This window comes from Phalacrocorax aristotelis, chromosome 20, assembly GCF_949628215.1.
Source record: "Phalacrocorax aristotelis chromosome 20, bGulAri2.1, whole genome shotgun sequence".
Lineage (NCBI taxonomy): Eukaryota > Metazoa > Chordata > Aves > Suliformes > Phalacrocoracidae > Phalacrocorax > Phalacrocorax aristotelis.
Window position 1 is genome coordinate 4,365,415 of NC_134295.1, and position 17,691 is coordinate 4,383,105.

At 51.3% G+C, this 17,691-nt stretch overlaps 1 protein-coding gene across 7 annotated transcripts in view; it reads right to left on the reverse strand.

The window, feature by feature from the left end:
* Nucleotides 1–494: 494 nt before the first annotated feature.
* The window catches only part of RPS6KA1 (ribosomal protein S6 kinase A1), a 45,281-nt gene continuing 28,084 nt past the window's right edge, over nt 495–17,691 (reverse strand). For all 7 annotated transcript variants that reach the window (XM_075114853.1, XM_075114856.1, XM_075114858.1 and 4 more), the window contains 20 exons: nt 15,336–15,452; nt 14,171–14,252; nt 13,797–13,877; nt 12,927–13,006; nt 12,202–12,308; nt 11,574–11,611; nt 11,298–11,440; nt 10,659–10,729; nt 10,320–10,408; nt 10,037–10,101; nt 8,928–9,030; nt 8,492–8,619; nt 7,870–7,995; nt 7,356–7,445; nt 6,950–7,108; nt 6,568–6,729; nt 4,440–4,516; nt 4,171–4,288; nt 3,606–3,743; nt 495–3,306 (listed from right to left, as the gene is read on the reverse strand). In XM_075114853.1, coding sequence (XP_074970954.1) covers nt 3,184–3,306; nt 3,606–3,743; nt 4,171–4,288; nt 4,440–4,516; nt 6,568–6,729; nt 6,950–7,108; nt 7,356–7,445; nt 7,870–7,995; nt 8,492–8,619; nt 8,928–9,030; nt 10,037–10,101; nt 10,320–10,408; nt 10,659–10,729; nt 11,298–11,440; nt 11,574–11,611; nt 12,202–12,308; nt 12,927–13,006; nt 13,797–13,877; nt 14,171–14,252; nt 15,336–15,452 — 2,097 coding nt within the window. In that variant the 3' untranslated portion in view covers nt 495–3,183. The remainder of the gene's footprint in view (nt 3,307–3,605; nt 3,744–4,170; nt 4,289–4,439; nt 4,517–6,567; nt 6,730–6,949; nt 7,109–7,355; nt 7,446–7,869; nt 7,996–8,491; nt 8,620–8,927; nt 9,031–10,036; nt 10,102–10,319; nt 10,409–10,658; nt 10,730–11,297; nt 11,441–11,573; nt 11,612–12,201; nt 12,309–12,926; nt 13,007–13,796; nt 13,878–14,170; nt 14,253–15,335; nt 15,453–17,691) is intronic.

Consider the following 17,691-nt stretch of genomic DNA (forward strand, 5'->3'; position numbering starts at 1 on the left):
CAGGTTAATTCCAGGTAGACTCAGCTATTAGAGGCTGGGTTCCGGGATTTCTGCTCCCTTGAGCTTTTGTACAGACGTACAGGACAAAATCTTAAAGGCCAAGTCGGCTGTGAAACACCTGCAATAACACAAGCAGTTTTCCTTCTAAAGATTTCCTTATGTATGAGAGTTAAATAAATTTCTGTCCCCTTTCAAATCAAGACAAAGGTAAGCTCTATCTCCCCTTTGTCCCAAGTTAAAGCTGAACGTCCTCAAAATCTTGTAAGAGCAGATCATCTGGTCTTCTCTAAGACACCTACTGGCTCCCCCCAACAGGCATTGGAGACCCAGCCTGACCCAGGCCCAACTTTCACCTGAAATACTGCAGTTAAGATGACAGCAGTTGGTCCCAACTGTATTTTGGCAAAGGTTTAATACTGCCAGGACAAAACCAGAAGGGGAACGAGGGGCCCACCCAAACCCTTACAAATACCTGCAGTTCTCATACACAGAAAGATCAACAAGTCCATTTTTATTGAGCACTGGAATTAAAAATGTAACAGCACTTGGTTGATTTGAAACTAAAAATCAAGACTTACTTTTACTTATGGAAGGATCACTCAAAACACCTTGGTTAAAAGCACCCCAGAAAGGAAGGTGTAGCCCTTCTTGTTCACTCTGTGCCCCCAAGTGATGTAGGTCCAAGAAGCTACAGCTGCACCAAACACAAAGTTCCTCTGGCTGAAGACCCCCGCGAGGCAGAGGGATCTGACGCCCCGGGCATCGTCTCACGGCCAGGCAGAGTCTGCAGCAGCCGCGGGCCGCTCTCCCTGAGCCCACAGAGCTCTGCACCCGGTTGCCCTACGCATCTTCGAGGTGTCACTAGTTGGCCTCACACCAGCACCGTTACAGGGAGGATTAAGCAAAGGTTGTAATGTTTTTCCTGACTGATATTTGAAAACATTTACAATTTCATACAAACAAGCCAGCTACCGTCCCAGCAGGGAGGACGTTTGGTTTAAGACCCATCCTGGTGGTCTGGAGGCTCACAGCGAGCGGTGATCGCCGCCAACACATCCCATCCCATCCGCCATTTCAGACCCCACGCTTTCCAACATAGGAAAGACTCCAAAAAACTGTCAAAGCGCCCGCTTCAATCCCAACAGCGCCCAAAGGGACTGACCCCAGCGCCAGAAAAAAGCTGTTTGTTATTTGTTTCAGTCACCTAAAGTCCGCACGCCTTTTCACTGGCACGAGAGTTACTGCACAGGTGTAGGAAACGTAAGGCAGGTTCATCGGCACCGATGCAAACCCTGTGCCAGAGGAGAAAGTATTTTTAAGGAAGGCGTTTCGTGTGGTGGCGTGTCCCCTTCCCCAGCTATCAGCAAATCACTTCACCCAGTTCTGCTGGGGGGCGGTGGCAAAACCAGTGAGAAGATCCAGTGTGCACTGGCCCTGGCCGCCTCCTCTCAGCAGCACCGGACGCTAGGGCAGTACTTGGAATAAATATAGAAAAACATTGTGAGTATTTCAGCTTCCCACTGGTGCTCCAGCGAGTCAAACAGGACCTGCCTGGATGAGGGTTGAGGAGGAGGGAGCTGTTACCTCTCAGAGAAAAATTTTACGGAATTCTCCATTTTAGAGTCAACTGGGACTAAGCAAAAGGGAAAAGCAAATAAGAAAGCTTTCCCTCTCATGATACGATCAGCCAAAATTAGCAGAACTTCACATGAGAACCTTTGCTGGCTTCGGTCGCATCCTTGAGCGCGCGTTTGCAGTCCCTGCAGCTCTCCTGCTCCTCCCAAGAAACAGCCACCACCAAACCAGGGAGCTCCAGCAATTCCCTGCAAGCCAGGATGGGTCGGGAATTTATTTCTAGCACAGTTTGCCTCCAAGTGTTTGTTTCTATTAGCACTAAAATGTCCTGAGAATAAGAAGTTCCCCGCTGCAGCCTGCATCCTTCCCTCTTTCCTGTCGATTACTGCCTTGTTCCATAACTAGCTCTAATCACTTCCCACTGCCAAGTGAGGTACCGCACCTGAGAGAAGGTGGCAAAATGCAGCCCTGCTACAGCACTGCTGGTTTTCCCATCACTGGGCCAGACGAAAAAGCTTTGCAGATCTCCCGAAAGGCAGGCAAGAATCATTATCCCCGTGTGACGTGGGGAAGTGACTGGGGTCACCTATTCTGCAGCTAAAAGTCAGTCAGTAAAAAAAAAAATTAACTGAATGACACATTTATTGTACAATTTGGAAAGAAACCCTGAGTTACCAGCTGTAGAACAAAGTTAAATTAAAAAAAAAAAAAAAAAAGGATGGTTTGCTTCGTAGGTTCCTGCTGAAAGGAAAACCAAAAATGGTAAAAGCAGCAGCCAGAGCCAGCCCAAAGCCTCGGCTTTGCCGAGGAGAAGGTTCCTTTGTCATCTCCACCTGCGCGGGTGACAAAGTCCCCAGGGAGTGATGGGGAGAGCGTGAAGTTGGGAGGGCAGAGGGAAGGAATGAGCCAAACCTAGCAGGTGTTCTGGACAGCCGAGCGTCTAAGGGGGGGTTTGGAGATCCCATGGTTTGTTTGGTTTAGAGAACTGCTGTCTGGGCTGGGGGAGGGCAGGGGAGAGGAATAAAAGGAGTCTGAAAAAATCGACCTTACATTCTGAACATCCGCGCACAAAAAGTGAAGGGGAGGGAAGTCCTTTACAAACAGAAGTGCTGCTGGCTAAGAGTCTGCAGGGTTGACTTTGGAAAGGACACCCAACAGGTTCAAGGGAGGGAGAATCTCAAAGCCTAAACCCCGGACATTACAGAGTCTTCCAGCTGCAACGGCGTTGGAGAGGATCGATTCTAAGAAATGATGTAGCTAACAACAAATATCTGGCCCTACAGAGGAAAAGGTGAACCAGAGCTGCTTTTTAGTGCCACTTGACATCAGTTATACATTCTAGTTCTCATATACACAGATGGATGTCTTTAAAAATTGACAATTTACACTTCAAAAAAGCTTTACACTGAAGTTCTCTCAGCAAAGATGTGTCCATACAAGGAGGAGCCAGTCTTTCAGAAACAGAAAGACTTTTGGCCTTCTGAGAAGTCCTCAGGGGAGCTCCTGTGCAGGCACTGACGGCCCGATCTCCTGCTCTCCCCGCCTTCAGTAGGTGTGCAAAGTCTGGTGTGACTGCACCGCACCGTGCGGCTGCAGACCGCCCCAGCCTCACAGCGTGGTGGAAGGAAGTTTCTTCACCCGCCTCTGTGCCAGAATGGAGGATTCGATGGGCTTCAGCTGGGGGCTTGGCTTGGAGCTGTTCAGTGCAGAGTAGGTGGCAGCCATCGCCCCCTTGGAGAGAAGGCACGAGAAGTCATTTAGATGTAGGAGAGGTATTTCAGGCTCATGGCTTTACGAGATGAGGGACCCACAAACAAACAAAGCAGGAAGCATTTTCTTTTTAATTTGAATCTCCCCCCGTACTGACATGCAGGCTTTCCTGCCAAAAACCAGCTTGCCTTGTGTTGCCTGCCCTGGCCCACACCTCTCCAACCTTGCCCGCACCACCATCTCCCCCGCCCGGACCGCTGCCTTCCAGAGAGCCCACGGTCCACGCGGAACCAGCTGAATGCCCAGCCCAGACTTTGTACCTTTACGAGCTGAACGTCCTGGTGATTCAGCTGGCTCTGGGGTAAGCTGTCCTTCTGGGTTATCCACGGATGCTGCAGGACCTGCTTGGCTGTTAGGCGCTGGTGAGGATCTACGTGAAGCATCTTTGACACCAGATCCTAAGGGCATCATTTGGGGAGTTAGACTTTAGAAGATTTCATACTTTAAATGCAAAAATACCACTTGCTCACCCCCAAATTAGGATTTAAATTCAGAGGCCAAGTTGAAGTCCCTAGACATCAATCTCCTTTTGTATAAAATATGTTTTTGGTAGGCCTGGGAGGTATAACACAGCAGCAAACCCCGCATGGGTCAAGCATGAGGTTGGTGTTGCACGCAAATATTCACAGCCAGAGGTAGAACGAAGTGGGGAGAGGCACGCTGCTGAGCTGCTATGGGGAGACGTGCATGGGGTAGAAGCTACACTGCAGGTTTCTCCTCTCTTTTCTGCCCTCCCTCCCCAACCAGCTTTAGTCTTGCCTCACAGCAACTGGCCTTGCTTGACCTCAACCCTTTAATGAAACGCAGATGAATATCAAACCGTACCTTGGCCATGTCAGAAATAGTGTCCCAATTGCCTCCACTGACGGAGAACTTCCCCCCGCCTATCCGGGTCAGGATCTCTTCTGGAGTGTCACTGGGACCGTTTGCAAATGGAGTGCAGCTGGGGAGAGAAGAGAGAGCATTTCATTTACTGTCCTGTCACTCAGCCAGGGAACGCCTCCAGGTAGCAGCGACCGACGAGGAGAAGCATGTCTGAGAACAAGGTGGTCACAGCCCCAGCTGCTGCCTTCCAGAGAGGCAGAGGCGCTTACCCTGCGAGCATCGTATACAGGAGAACTCCCAGGCTCCAGATGTCGCAGCCCTCGTCATAGCCTTGGCGTTTTAGTACCTGAGCAGAACAAACAAAAGAAAAAAGTGTGTTTGGTTCTTGTTGAGCTCACTTCAGCTTGTGAGGAGTGGCTTGACCCCTGTGTGCAGTCTGTATGCAAAGCCCCATGAGCCCTACTGAACAGCAAAGCCTTGGCCTAAAGATCAGGATTCAAATCCGATTTTGGTTTCACGGAACAGAGGAACTTCCCAGGCACATCAAAATGACAAGTGAGAAAGAAGCCACATTCCAGTGCGGTGACCCTGCACACATGCTCCATTGCGTGCCTGCTTTTCACAGAATCCCAGGCTGGAAGGGACCTCAGGGATCATCTAGTCCAACCTTTCTAGGAAGAGCAGAGTCTAAACAAGATGGCCCAGCACCCTGTCCAGATGACTCTTGAAGGTGTCCAACATGGCCAAGGCAACCCCTTCCCTGGGGAGATCGTTCCAATGGTGACTGTCCTCACTGTGAGAAATTTCCCTCTCGTGTCCAGTCGGAATCTCCCCAAGAGCAACTTGTGTCCATCCCCCCTTGTCCTCTCCATGTGACTCCGTGTAAAAAGGGAGTCTCCATCTTCTTTGTAGCTGCCCCTTAAGTACTGGTACACGGGGATGAGATCCCCTCTAAGCCTCCTTTTCTCAAGGCTGAACAAACCCAGCTCTCCCAGCCTATCCTCATATGGCAGCTGCCCAGTCCTCTGATCATCTTGGTGGCCCTTCTCTGGGCCCCTCCCAGCCTGGCCACATCCTTTTTGTACAGCGGGGACCAGAACTGCACACAGCGCTCCAGGGGTGGCCTGACCAGCGCTGAGTAGAGCGGGATGATGACTTCTTTCTCTCTGCTGGCGATGCCCTTTTTGATGCAGCCCAGCACCCTGTTGGCCTTCTTGGCTGCAGCAGCCACTGTTCGCTCATGTTGAGGTTCCTGTCCCCCAGGACCCCCAGGGCCCTTCCCACAGAGCTGCTCTCCAGCCAGGTGGGTCCCAGTCTGTGCTGCGCTCCAGATTATGTTTTCCCAGGTGCATGACCTTACACTTCTCCTTGATGAACTCATAAGGTTCTTGCTGGCCCACTGCTCCAGCCCATCCAGATCTCCCTGCAGAGCAGCTCTCCCTTCTGGAGTGTCTGCTTCCCCACTCAACTTGGTGTCATCCGCAAACTTCACCAGGCTACACTTGATGCCGGTACCCAGATCACTTATAAAGATGTTGAATAACATTGGGCCCAATATCGATCCCTGGGGGACCCCACTAGTGACAGGTTGCCACTTGGAAAGGGAGCTATTTACCACCACCCTTTGGGTGCTGACTGCCAGCCAGTTCCCCACCCACTGCACAGACCACTTGTCTAGGCTGTAACACATCAATTTCTCCAGGAGGAGACTGTGGGGGTCTGTATCAAGGGCCTTGGAGAAGTCCAGGTAGACAATGTCCACTGCCCGCCCCATGTCAACCAGGCAAGTCACTTTGTCATAGAAGGCCACCAGGTTAGTCAAGCACGATCTGCCCTTAGTGAAGCCATGTTGGCTTTTCCCAATCACGTGCTTCATTTGACTTGTGATGGGCCCCAGGAGGATTTGTTACATGATTTTCCCAGGGACCGAAGTAAGGCTGATGGGCCTGTAGTTACCCAGATCCTCCCTCAAGCCTTTCTTGTAGATCAGGGTAACATTTGCCTTCCTCCAGTCCTCTGGGACATCCCGAGTCCTCTGGGACATCCCCCGATGTTCTTTCTTCTGCACCAAGATAACTGAGTGGAAAATCATCCCACCTCTTTTAATAGGTCAGTTAATCAGGAAGGGAAGCAACTGAGAAAATCACTGGGATTTTGAAGTCTCAGTACCCTAAGCAGACCCCTCATAAGGACAGTGCAAGCTGGAGGGCTGCCCTTGAGATCCCCTATTTATTCATTACTACAAGTGGTATTTCTGTAATTACCTCTTCCAGGACAGAGTATGCCAGAGCAGGCTGGAGTTAGGAATGGGGCAGGCCTACCCGTGCCGAGCGAGAGCACAGGCTAGGGGAGGGACGTGAGAGCTACCCAAGGATCTCAGGTCAATAAGATGCTTACCTCGGGTGCCACAAAGTTTGCCGTATAACAGGGGGTCATGAGGAGGCCATTCTCAGCCCTCAGCTGCTTGGCAAAGCCAAAGTCACAAATGCGAATGCTTTCGGGGTTCCCTGACTCATCCACGTAGAGAATATTGCTGGGTTTCAAGTCCCTGTGAACCACCTGTGGAGCAAAGAAAGTGCAATTCTCATACCCCTGGAAAACAAAGGTCTGAAGCTGCGTCAGGACACTCAACCCCTGCTCTGGCCCCACATCTGGCTTGCCAAGACAGCAACACCAGCAAGAAATAATAGTCCTGACAAGCACGGTTACTCCCTGGAGGAGAGGGAGCGTAGTGCAATGCCAGACAGCTTCCCAGGAAAACAGATGTAACTATACTCACCCCTTGGGAATGCAGATATTCCACCGTTTTACAGATTGTGTGCAGGACCGAACTGGCTTCCCTCTCCGAGAAAAATTTCTGTCTGAGGATTTTATCCAGCAGCTCCCCTCCCCTCATCAGCTCAGTCACCAGATACACGTACTTCCCATCGTCGTACACCTACCAAAGCAAATACGGAAGGGTTAACCAAAAAGTGCTTCCAGAGCTTCCCCTTTGTACTTCTACCACCAAGAAGCAGACAGAAACCAGCAACGCCGTGGTGGGTCTGGGGATGCTTCCCCACCCCGGAGCGATACATCGAGCAGGGCCATGGGGTTGCCCGTGCTGGAGCTGCGTTGTGCCCCCCATAGACCAGCCTGCACTTCCTGAACCAAAATACAGGAGAAGTCGTTCAAGTTACACTCACATCTTTCAAGGTGATGATGTTTGGATGCTGCCCATATCGCAGCAGGATTTCTATTTCCTCAGAAGGGTCTCTCTTGCTCTTGTCAATAACCTGCAGGAGTACGGAGAAGCAATGCTGAGTGTTTGGAGCCCTGCAGAGATCCTGCACCATAGCCGTTCCCTGTCCCTGGCCTCTTTAGCAATAAGCTCTATAAAAAAAAGTCGCTTCATCAGTTCTGTGTCCCCAGACCCCAAAGTTTTATGTCTGGCTTATGTGTTAAGAGCTGACATAGCCACAGCAAACTTTGCAAAGAAAGGTGAGACACTTTCCTCCCGCTGACAGGGGGGAACGCCTCTTCCTCGCTACTCCTGGGTGAGAAAGCGTGTGCAGTTACATGCACAGCAGCACAGAAATTGTCCGTTAGACCCTACGCAAGCAGGGAAAGCAATTGCATTCCTGGATGTTATTTTGGTCATGGGGACAAACGGAAATCTAACGGGGCGGGGCAGTTCAGTTCAGATGGTAAGTCTCAGACCTTGACAGCGTATTCCATGTTGGTTGCTTTATGAATGCAGCGTTTACACACTGAGTAGGAGCCGACGCCGATTGCCTCCTTCACCACGTAGCCGTCGTTGAACTGGATGTTCTTGCCGTGCAGCTGCTGCAAGAGGAGAGCAGAGTCGATGAGCTGGGAGGGTTCAGGGAAGGGTTTGTGCAATGTGATGAGTTAACTGCAACACGGAGCGAGCTGACAGACTGCTGTCTGCTACATCCCACAGCTTCTCCTCCCAGCTGGAGAGAGGGAAGAGAAGAGAACAAGGCAGATATAGGTCAGTGGGCTAACGCTATCTGCATCTAGCACTAAAGGCATGGTGCATTTTGGTGGCACCTTTCAGCCCACGGGCATTTACCCAGACCTCCCACTAGCACAGGTCCACCTGGGGAGAAGAAAGCAGAGAGACTCACATTGCCCTGATGACCTTTGCACATGACAGTCAATAGAAATGAAAGAACAACAGGATGCAAGAATTCAGAAGAGAACGGCACTGCCTCAGGCTTCCCGTTAGCTCTGCTCTAGATGGTAGAGAGGTCCCGCAGACCCACTCTGCAGTATCACTGCAGCTCCCGACAGTTGTTCCTCTGACCCCACTTTTTACCTGTACGACCGAATGTAGGGGTGACTGGGCAGGTTTCACCTTGCCGTCCTCCATCAATCCGGTCGCCACAAAACTGAAGCCTCGGAAGAGCTGATGGGCCCCCGCGCTGGGGGGGATGCCTGGGGAATCTGCAACAGGAGGTGAGAGACATCTTGAAGGGGGCTAGCCCCGCGGAAGCAGAAGCCTTCCCCTTGCTCCCCAGGAGCTGTGGCTCCTCTAAGTTATTCAAGGTGAGAGCCACACCACGCAGCACCGAGCTTGCCCCGTAACACCCCACATATCTATGGCTGGGCCACCTCCTCAGTGCTGCAACCATCTGGAGCTGGCAGCACTAGCAGGAGGCAAACCTCGCCCTGCCGGCACCAGCAAACCAGTATTAAGCCGTATAGTATCATTTCGCACAGGAAACTTCAGCTTTGAGTGAATCCATGCAAACCTTTTGGTGTGCGTGACGTAAATTCTGTGTCAAAATAGAAGGTGTCGTCTGGCTGGCCTACTGCAGGCTTGAAGGGCGGTTTGATTTCCCTGCGGTACAGCTTCTGCAAAACAAAGACAGCTCGAAACTGCTCCGACAGATCAACGCTCTCGTACACGCTCAGAAGGGTGTAAAGGCTTGCTAGGAACGAGAGGCCAAGAAGAGGTTTTTTGTGAAACTAGGAACAGCTCTGTGGCTTAGCATTTGACTGCAGCTCAGCATCTGAGGGAACACTTCTTGGCCGGTGGGGTGCTTTTGAGTCAGTTTGTGGAGAAATACTACAAATTATACCATATATTAAATCAAGGAAAAAAGGTGTTCTGTATGAAACTTGGCCCCACTCCAAAAGCAGAACCCATGAAGTATCTACCTCGCCAGGCTCTTCCACCTCCTCCTAACTCCCATCAGGGCTTTGCTGACACATATCTCCCCAGGGACAGCCAGAGGAGATGCCTTAGGATGACATTCGTATCCCAGCACTCCCGCAAGTAGCTGTTTAAAATTGTTTCTTGAAGCAAAAATTTGAACTAAGCTTTACTAGCGTTGCTGGAGGTTCAGTCTAGCAGCTTGCTGGGTGCCTCAAAAGCATCGAAAGACTGATCTTCAAAATTCTTTAAAAAGTAAGGGAAAACAGGGAAGAAAAGTGTGGTGAAGTAGGGAGCTGCCAGAAGCAACTGGGAAATGCCGGATCAGTTATCGCCCCGCTTCTCTGTACAAAACAAGGTATTTCCTTGCCAGAAATGTCTCCCCGAGTCCTTCCCACTTTGTGCAAGACAATCCGTGTTGTGCCAAACCCCAGTTAAAACCTGCACCGTACCAAGGTGAGATCATAGGCAACTCACGCATGAAACGGTTATTCCCATGACAAACAGAACTTAGTTTTGGGAAGGATTATCGAACAGATGGAATAGGGACTGGTAGCGCCGATCACAGTTGCCAGTTGACCACTGGTAGCTGGCCAGAGCTGGTCAGTCTGCAAGCATCGCGACCGTGCTGTTACTGCAGTCAGCAGAACGGCGTTACTGGTGCTGAGTGGTGTCAAAGTTTGCTCTGATATTTCTGACACTCACATTCCAGTCAATGGTCGAGTAGAAAGGATGGCGCTTGATCTCTTCCGCCCCATCCGGTCCAGAACCTGAAAGATGCACCCGTGGAGTGCGTTGCATTATATCAGGACCACTGACAAAGCGACGGCTACCACGTACGCAACACAGCCAGGCATTACGGGAAAACCGGCTGTAACGAACCCAGCCCATCAACCGAGCGCAAGTACGAACACGCCGCTGACCCATGAGGGTGCGAGCGGCCCCGATACCGCATCAGGTGTACTCAGAAACCAAAAAAATGTCTTACCTAATCGGTTGGCGGGATTCCTTTTGAAAAGGGCTCGCAGGAGGCTCTGTGCCTCAGAGCTCAGGAACTGCGGCATGCCCAGCTTTGCTCTGGAGAGGAAGTTATGCAATCAGTTGCAGGTTTAAAGAAGTCAACCCACAAGCTGGCTGCAGCACCTCCACCCCTGAAAGTACAATCATCTGTTTGGCATTTATACTGCGCCCTTCAAACTAACTGCTGATACAAACCCACTTGCCAAATAATGCCATCAAGTTGCGAGAACCCCCCAAATTACAACGCACTCAGAGAAAGAGCAGAAGCCCGCCTCCTGTACATCCATGAAAGAGAAATTCCTCTTACTTGAGGATGAGGGTCATCGTCTCCTTACGATCCTTTCCCTGGAAGGGCAGCGAGCCGGTGAGCATTTCAAACTGGGAGCGAAGGAGAAGAAGGGGAGGTCACACGTCTGTGCGAGTCAGGGGGGTTACACAGATCCCACTGCACCTTCATCTGGGAGCTCGCCAAAGCTAGCGAAAAGCTTGCGAGCGATCAAAAGCCTAGCTCTAAAAAGGATCGCAGACATCATATTTTCTCAGAAGGAGCTTGGCTCGCAAGGTCTGCAGTGGGAACGTGTTGAAACCAGCGCCTGCTCCTGCGGGAGCCCTCGCATTCAGCAACCGCCAGACGGTGGCACCAGATCTGCACAGACGCCAACATGCCAGCGCTGGGGCCGACGGACACCCCCCACGCTGCACACCCCCACGCTGCACACCCCAGTGCTCACTGGAACAGCCGCCTCAGGAGCTCAGCCTCCCCTGACAAACACGCGTCCCCGGCTGGATGCCTGGACAACCTGTTGCAGAGCCCTTTCGGGGAGCTTGGAGAACATCCCCAGGTCAGCACATCTGCTGGACGTGCAGGTTGACGTGAGGGTGTTTCAGAGCTACCGCCGGAGCAGCTGCTAAGCCAGGTCTGCAAACACGCTAGCTGGGTACATACCATTAACACCCCGTACGACCACCAGTCAGCACTGTGGGAGTGGCCCTGGCGATTCACAACTTCTGGTGCCATATATTCCACTGTCCCGCAGAAGGAATAGGCTTTCTTCTCATGGTCTATCGCCTCCTTACTCAAACCAAAATCTACATAAGAGAAAAACTGTCAGCATGCACCCACGTGCTCTGAGCGATCACACAGAGCAGAGAGGCCCAAGAGAAGCTCTGTATTTCAAGAACCAACTTTGCTGGAGCACAAGGCTTTTGTGGGGTTCCTTACCTGTGAGCTTGATGTGCCCTTCTTCATCCAAGAGGATGCTACGGGATGAATGAAAAAACCAAGCTGTTACTGTCTGCAGTAAGGGCTGGTGAGAACAAGCACACACAGCAGAGGCTGGTCTGAGATGCTCCCAGAATCCAGAGGGGAAGGTCATCTGTCCCTTCTCCCCGTGCTTTAAGCTCCATCACCAAGACATGAGCAGGACAAAAGCGCAGCTCCCTTCTCTCCAGGCCCTCAACTTCACCCACACAGGTTACAGCACCTTTGATCCCCAACATACCCCAGGTGAGAATAACCAAGTCATGCAGCTGGTATGTGTCTCTGCAGAGGCCCAGCTCAGTGCCTTTTTCCTCCAAAGGCTCTCAATTGCTTAAAGCTGGAGCCTGGAGACTGCCAAGGATTACTGCTCAGACATGTGGTGCACACATGCTGCCTCCACAGCCCTCCTGGCCGTAGCTGCTGATCTGAGGAGCAAGAGCCTTGTCGACTGGCACTGCCGCCTCCCAGCCGGCTGGCCTACAGGCATCCTTCAGCTTTGCCTTTGTGGAAGAAAGCTGCGCCTTGCTGACAACAGGCTTGGGACTGAACTGAAGGACTCGGTTCCCTGCCTCAGCTGTGCCGCACGTACTTCTCTGGTTTGAGATCCCTGTATATGATTCCCAGGCTGTGCAAATGGTCAAGCCCCAGAGCCAGCTCTGCTAGGTAGAACTTCACGTCCTCCTCAGTGAACATGACCTGCAGGAAGGGAGAAGCAGCGGACAGGCGCCGGGGTTACAATGCCGGCAGCGGGACCACCTCTGCTGCACCCACGCAAGACCCTTCACATCCATGTTCTTCCCTTCTGCCCTTTCATACCTGATTTTCCCAGGCTTCGCCCACCATCATAAAGTATCACTTAAGCAGCAACGCCAAAAAAACAAACAAGGTTGCTAAGCAGCAGACACGTTTTCAAAAAACTCTTCATTTATGTTAACCAGGTTATGCTCCCAGTTGTCTTCACCTGGCACAACTTCTCATTACCCCTCCCATTCCCTGCCCTGGCCCTCTCCCACTGTGGCAACACAACCAGCCAACACTGCGGCAGAACGTGGTTCTCGCCTGTGTTCGTCCTTAACGTGATGCTCAGCAGAAGCTGCTGCGGACGTGAGACCTGTCTCCTGCGCTGCTGCTTTTCTGCCAGAGGACAGGGTTCCTGAGCCATCCTCTCCTGTTGCCAGCTCTGGGCTAGCAGCATGTTGGAGGTTGTGTCCACCCCTCTCAGAGACTTTGCAAGGGTCAATCGCTTCTCCAGGCAATTAAGCCCAGACGAACTGAGAGCCTCAGCAGCCCACCAAGATGCCAGAGCATACCCACCTCTTTGGAAAGCCGAGTGAAAAGGTCACCTCCTCTGAGGAAATCCAAGATGAGATACAGCTTCCCCTCCGTCTGGAATGCTGAAACACAAGCCGGAGCAGGAATCAGACCCCTCCGCTGAGGGAGGGCTCCATGGTGTTACATTAATCACTTAAATCCCAATGGCTCCAGTTGTGCAGATGCCCTGCGTGGTTACTAGGTTAAACACAGGTAGGGCTAATTATTTGGGGTAAATGAGATAGCCTGTCCGTGAAGTTGAAATGGGAGCTCACCAGCAGCGCTCTGGCGCTGCACAAAATCCTCCTTTTATATGGGGTGTTGGTTCCCTTTCAGCCAGTGATGCCCCACTGAAAGGGCTATTTTCCCCTGAGAGACGCACTGGTCACTTTACAGGCAAAGAAGCTGTCCTCGCTTTTCTCAGAGTCAGGGCATTAATCCTGCCAAACTCTGGCTTGACAAGTTAACCCTGCTTTCTCAGTTTCTCCTGATTTAGTGTTTTAATTCCAAGGACGTGATGGTTAAACCTCTTCTCCCAGTCTATGCTCTGTTCCCCATTCAATAGCTAGAGTGGGCATGGGACCAAAGACCCTTCCAGGAAAGGGTTTGGGTTACGGGGATTGTGAAGGCTCCAGAGGGACAGAGACTGATCCAGGCCTCTCCTCCATTGCAGGTATCTCCAGAAGCCTGTTAGGGACTACAAGAGGCTCTCGGCATCCTCCGAGCAGCCTGCTGCCGCACGCCTCATGCTCATCTACCTGCTCATGGCAGGTGTGCCTGTAGTAGCATCTTTCTTTATTGTGCTTAAAAGCAGTCAGCGTCTGTTCGAGCCTGCAGCCCCTCTCCCACTGTCCCAACTGGCTCCACACTCACCATAGTGGAGTTTCACCACAAAGGGATGGTTTACATCAGCCAGGATGTCCCTTTCTATTTTTGTCCTTAATCGATCACGCACTGTAGAAGAGAGAGGAACAGCTCAGACACAGAAAAAGGCACACGGTACCCTGGTGTCAGTCTTGTCCCCAGCCTTAAGTCCTTTAGTACCAGGCAGCTTGAGCCAGATCTTTTCCCACCTCCATCACTGCAACAAAGGTGTTTTATAGCTGGAAAGAAAAGGAGGCTGTTTGGCTGAGATAAGGATACCTCTCTTTCGCTCAGATCACCCTGGGGCCAGCAGCGACTGCTGTGACATTTCCCCAGTGCTCTTTAGATCATGGAGGATAAAAGCATCGCTGTAAGTCTCCTACCTTTCAATGTTGCCTTCTTGAGCACTTTCATGGCATAGAGGTGGTTACTGTCTGGCGGTGTTATTTTTCTCACCAGGAAAACCTGAGGCAGAAGGGCACCACGTTAGCCAAGCACTACATGTTAGCAGTAGCAGTTGGATGCCTCCCTGAGTGGCAAACTTGTGGTAACCCTACGAAGCAGCTGGCCACAGGACTGCTAAGATGTACCTCAAGCTCTCCATGTGAAACCCCATGAGGTTTTCAGGAAAGTTCTGTGCGTAGACTCCTCTCACCCCCTATTTCCAGCCATTACAGCACTCGTGCTTTTATACTGCACTTTCCTCCTCTCCAGTCTTGCACACCTCTTGCTCACTCCTGCAGTTCCCCTGGGGCTGTGGCTGATGCCTGGGAGCTGCGACTCGGAGCACTGATGCTTCAATGTACCACAAAGCCCCTTGGTGACTTGGTGGTTCAACTCCTTATTATTCAGGTCCTGCATCCTCTTTGGATTTTCACTTCCTTCCCTGATGTCCCGTTCTACCTGGTTTTAGGCACCTTCAAAAAGACACCACCTTTCTTTTCCATAAAGCCACTGCTGTGTTCGGCCAGGCAACAGCACCCAGTCCTGTTCAGGCCCCCACTGTTAGCGCCGGTAACCGATTGACGTGAAGTTGATTTAATGTATGAGCAGATGGTGTGTAAGAGACCTGGATTATTTACACATTGAAATAGATAAGAGTTACAGGCTACTTCCTTCCCCCTTCACAGAAGGGAAACTGGACCATAAACAGTGGCCAAAACCAGATGCACACAGCATTACTTCTGAGAAGAGAGGAACATGCCCGAGTCCTCCAAGTCCTCAATCCCACTGACAGCTCGGCAGCCAGCTAGAGAGCTGCCGGCGGCCCCTCTGCCCTGCGCAACACCTGCACGCACAGGCGCGATACGACTCCTTTCTCCTGATCCTCTGAAAAAAGAATTACAGGGGAGCTTTGTACATGCAGGCTGGCCCTTACTGAGAGAGCATCGCTACAGCTGCCGTTCAAGTTAGACGCAACCATTTGCTAAGTGGGCTCATCAGTCAGATTCTCATGATCTGGTGGGAGTCAGGAATGTGGTTTCACTGGGGACAGTCCCTTTTGTCATCAATTTACCTGGTGTGACACACAGGACGAAGTGAACCCACCTTGCCGAAAGAGCCCTGTCCCAGCACCTTCAGGAGCTCAAACTGCGAAGGATCGGCTTTCTCGGAGCCTTCCTTCACATGGTGCGTGATGTTGATTTCTTTCACAACACCTTCGCCCTGGAAAAGAGGGGACGTGGTTGGTTGAGAATATGCTCCTGAAGAAGAGAAAGGAAGCCTTATCGGATTAAGGAACAAGGATTGTAGCTACAGACTCACAGGAACCACATCTGAGAGAACCATAAAAGCTGGTGCTTGTCACAGGGAACTCCTGCCTTCAACATCTGGAATAAGTGATCAGCAGGCTTGCACCAGGCAGCCTCATTAAATATCCAGCGCTCTCCCCAAAGGCTCCGCTCCCTGCACCGCAGGTGTTGCACTTCTTTGAACTGCATTTCAGAGAGTGCTTGAAAAGCGCCTTCCTTTTTAAGGCACTGGTGGCAAAAACATGAGTGTTTATGCCACTAAAAAATCCCACAACACAAAAATACGTCTCTGTTGTCAAAACACGGCCAGGGCTGGCAAAAATCAGACATGTTGGAGCCCATCTGCTCAGCAATCTGAGCAACTCTGCAACATAAGTCTTCGTGCATCTTCAGCACATACAGATGATGCTTTAACAGACTCAAGCCTTCAAGAAGATTGAGGGGAAGCCAAGGTCTCTGGCACAAATTTTGTTTAAAACACATTCTTTTATTTAAAAAAAATAGACAAGAAAGAGATTTAATCAGCAGCATCTAGAATAAACTCACCAACAAAGCTGGGCCAGCACACAAGAACAGCCACAGACCCCGAGGTGATGCTGAAACACCTCCTTTCCCCAGCAAACCTTATCCATACCTCTGGTGCATGGACCCAGAGTTCAGCTCATCAGAAACACCTTGTGCTGCTTTCTATTTGCATCCCAAATACAAAGAGACTTTTTATACTACCAGTCTTCCAGCTCTGCCTTTCCCTCTACTTCTCTTGATCACACCTAGCCAGTGTATCTGTATTTAGGTTTCCTCTGAGCTTGACCTGCTCCAGCCCCTCTCCTGGCTGACCACGGGGAGAGCCCACAGGGTGGGCTGGGCTCAACTTCCCACGTCTATAGACATGAAGCTTACTCAGGCCAGAAATCCCTTGTAGCTGTACATCTTGTAAGGGCAAGTCCAGGCTTCTCAGCGCTTCAGTCCCACGTTATCCAGTGTTAAACACTGGCTGGCTGCTATTTGGACCTGAAGGCTAGCAATTATCTTCTAAAGGGCATTAAACTCGGCTGCTCTCTGACCCTAGGGCAGATGTGGCCATCAGAGGCTGCCAGAAAGCTGGAACTACTATTTAGTTTTTCCCCTTGCAGAGCTGGGGGGAAAAAAAAAAAGTTACGCTTTGTTTTCTGAAACTATTCAGATACTTGGTCTGGAACCCACCTAATCAAAGCAGCTTTTAAAAACAACCGGAACCAGGTTTCAGGCTCTGCCTCTGCTCTGCGCCCCAGCCCACTCCCCACCCTCGCACCACCTTCTCGGGGACTGTGGCCTTGCCAAGCGCCCACGGATGTGGTTGCGTACCTGCACTGAGCACCCTTCCCTTCCCGCTCTCGTGCTTGGCTTTTCTCTAGATGAGGAAAGTGGCTTTGTTTCCACGTTGGTAGCTTTGCTCTCTCAAGATCCTGCATTATTCAGGTGCCAAGACCCAGCGGAAAAGCCCACACTCTCAGCGGTGCAGCACGTACAGCCCGAGCACGGGGAGATGGCAGGGGGACGGGAGCTCCCCCCGTGTTACCCTGCCTTTTGCTGCTCTCAGTGAACACAGACAAGAAAGATCTTATAATCCCTGTTACATCAAGTTTTTCTGTTCCATATGATCTCCCAGCTTAAATCAGCTACCTTACACTTCTGGTTTCATTTGGAGGCTTAGTCCACAGCAGACAGCTGTTGGTTAGGAACAGCTTCCCACTTCTGGCCAAGAGCCTGAGCGGGAGTTGGCCAAGAGCTCTTCTCCTGCTAGTCCTTCCGTGTTCTTCAGCTCTCCAGGCAGAGACCCCACAGCAGGGAGAGACCCGGGGATGGGACCAGTGGAAGTTGTAGGCTCTTTCCCTCCCCCTCATCTTCATGAAAGCACTAGAAACCAGGTCTAGAGAGCATCAGCACTGGTACAACCATGCATATTTCACCCTGTAGCATCACACACCTATGCAGGGAGAAACGTTTAAAATGAACTCCTGTATCCACCTCCAAGGCATCTGGACCCAACCTCATACCACAGCTCTTCAGGAGCTGCGGAGCGACATATTTTCACAGCTGTGGGAATTCTTCACCTTGGCCAACAGCAAGACCCACTGTGTTTAACTGCAAGTGGTTTCAGCAGCCCAGGCTGG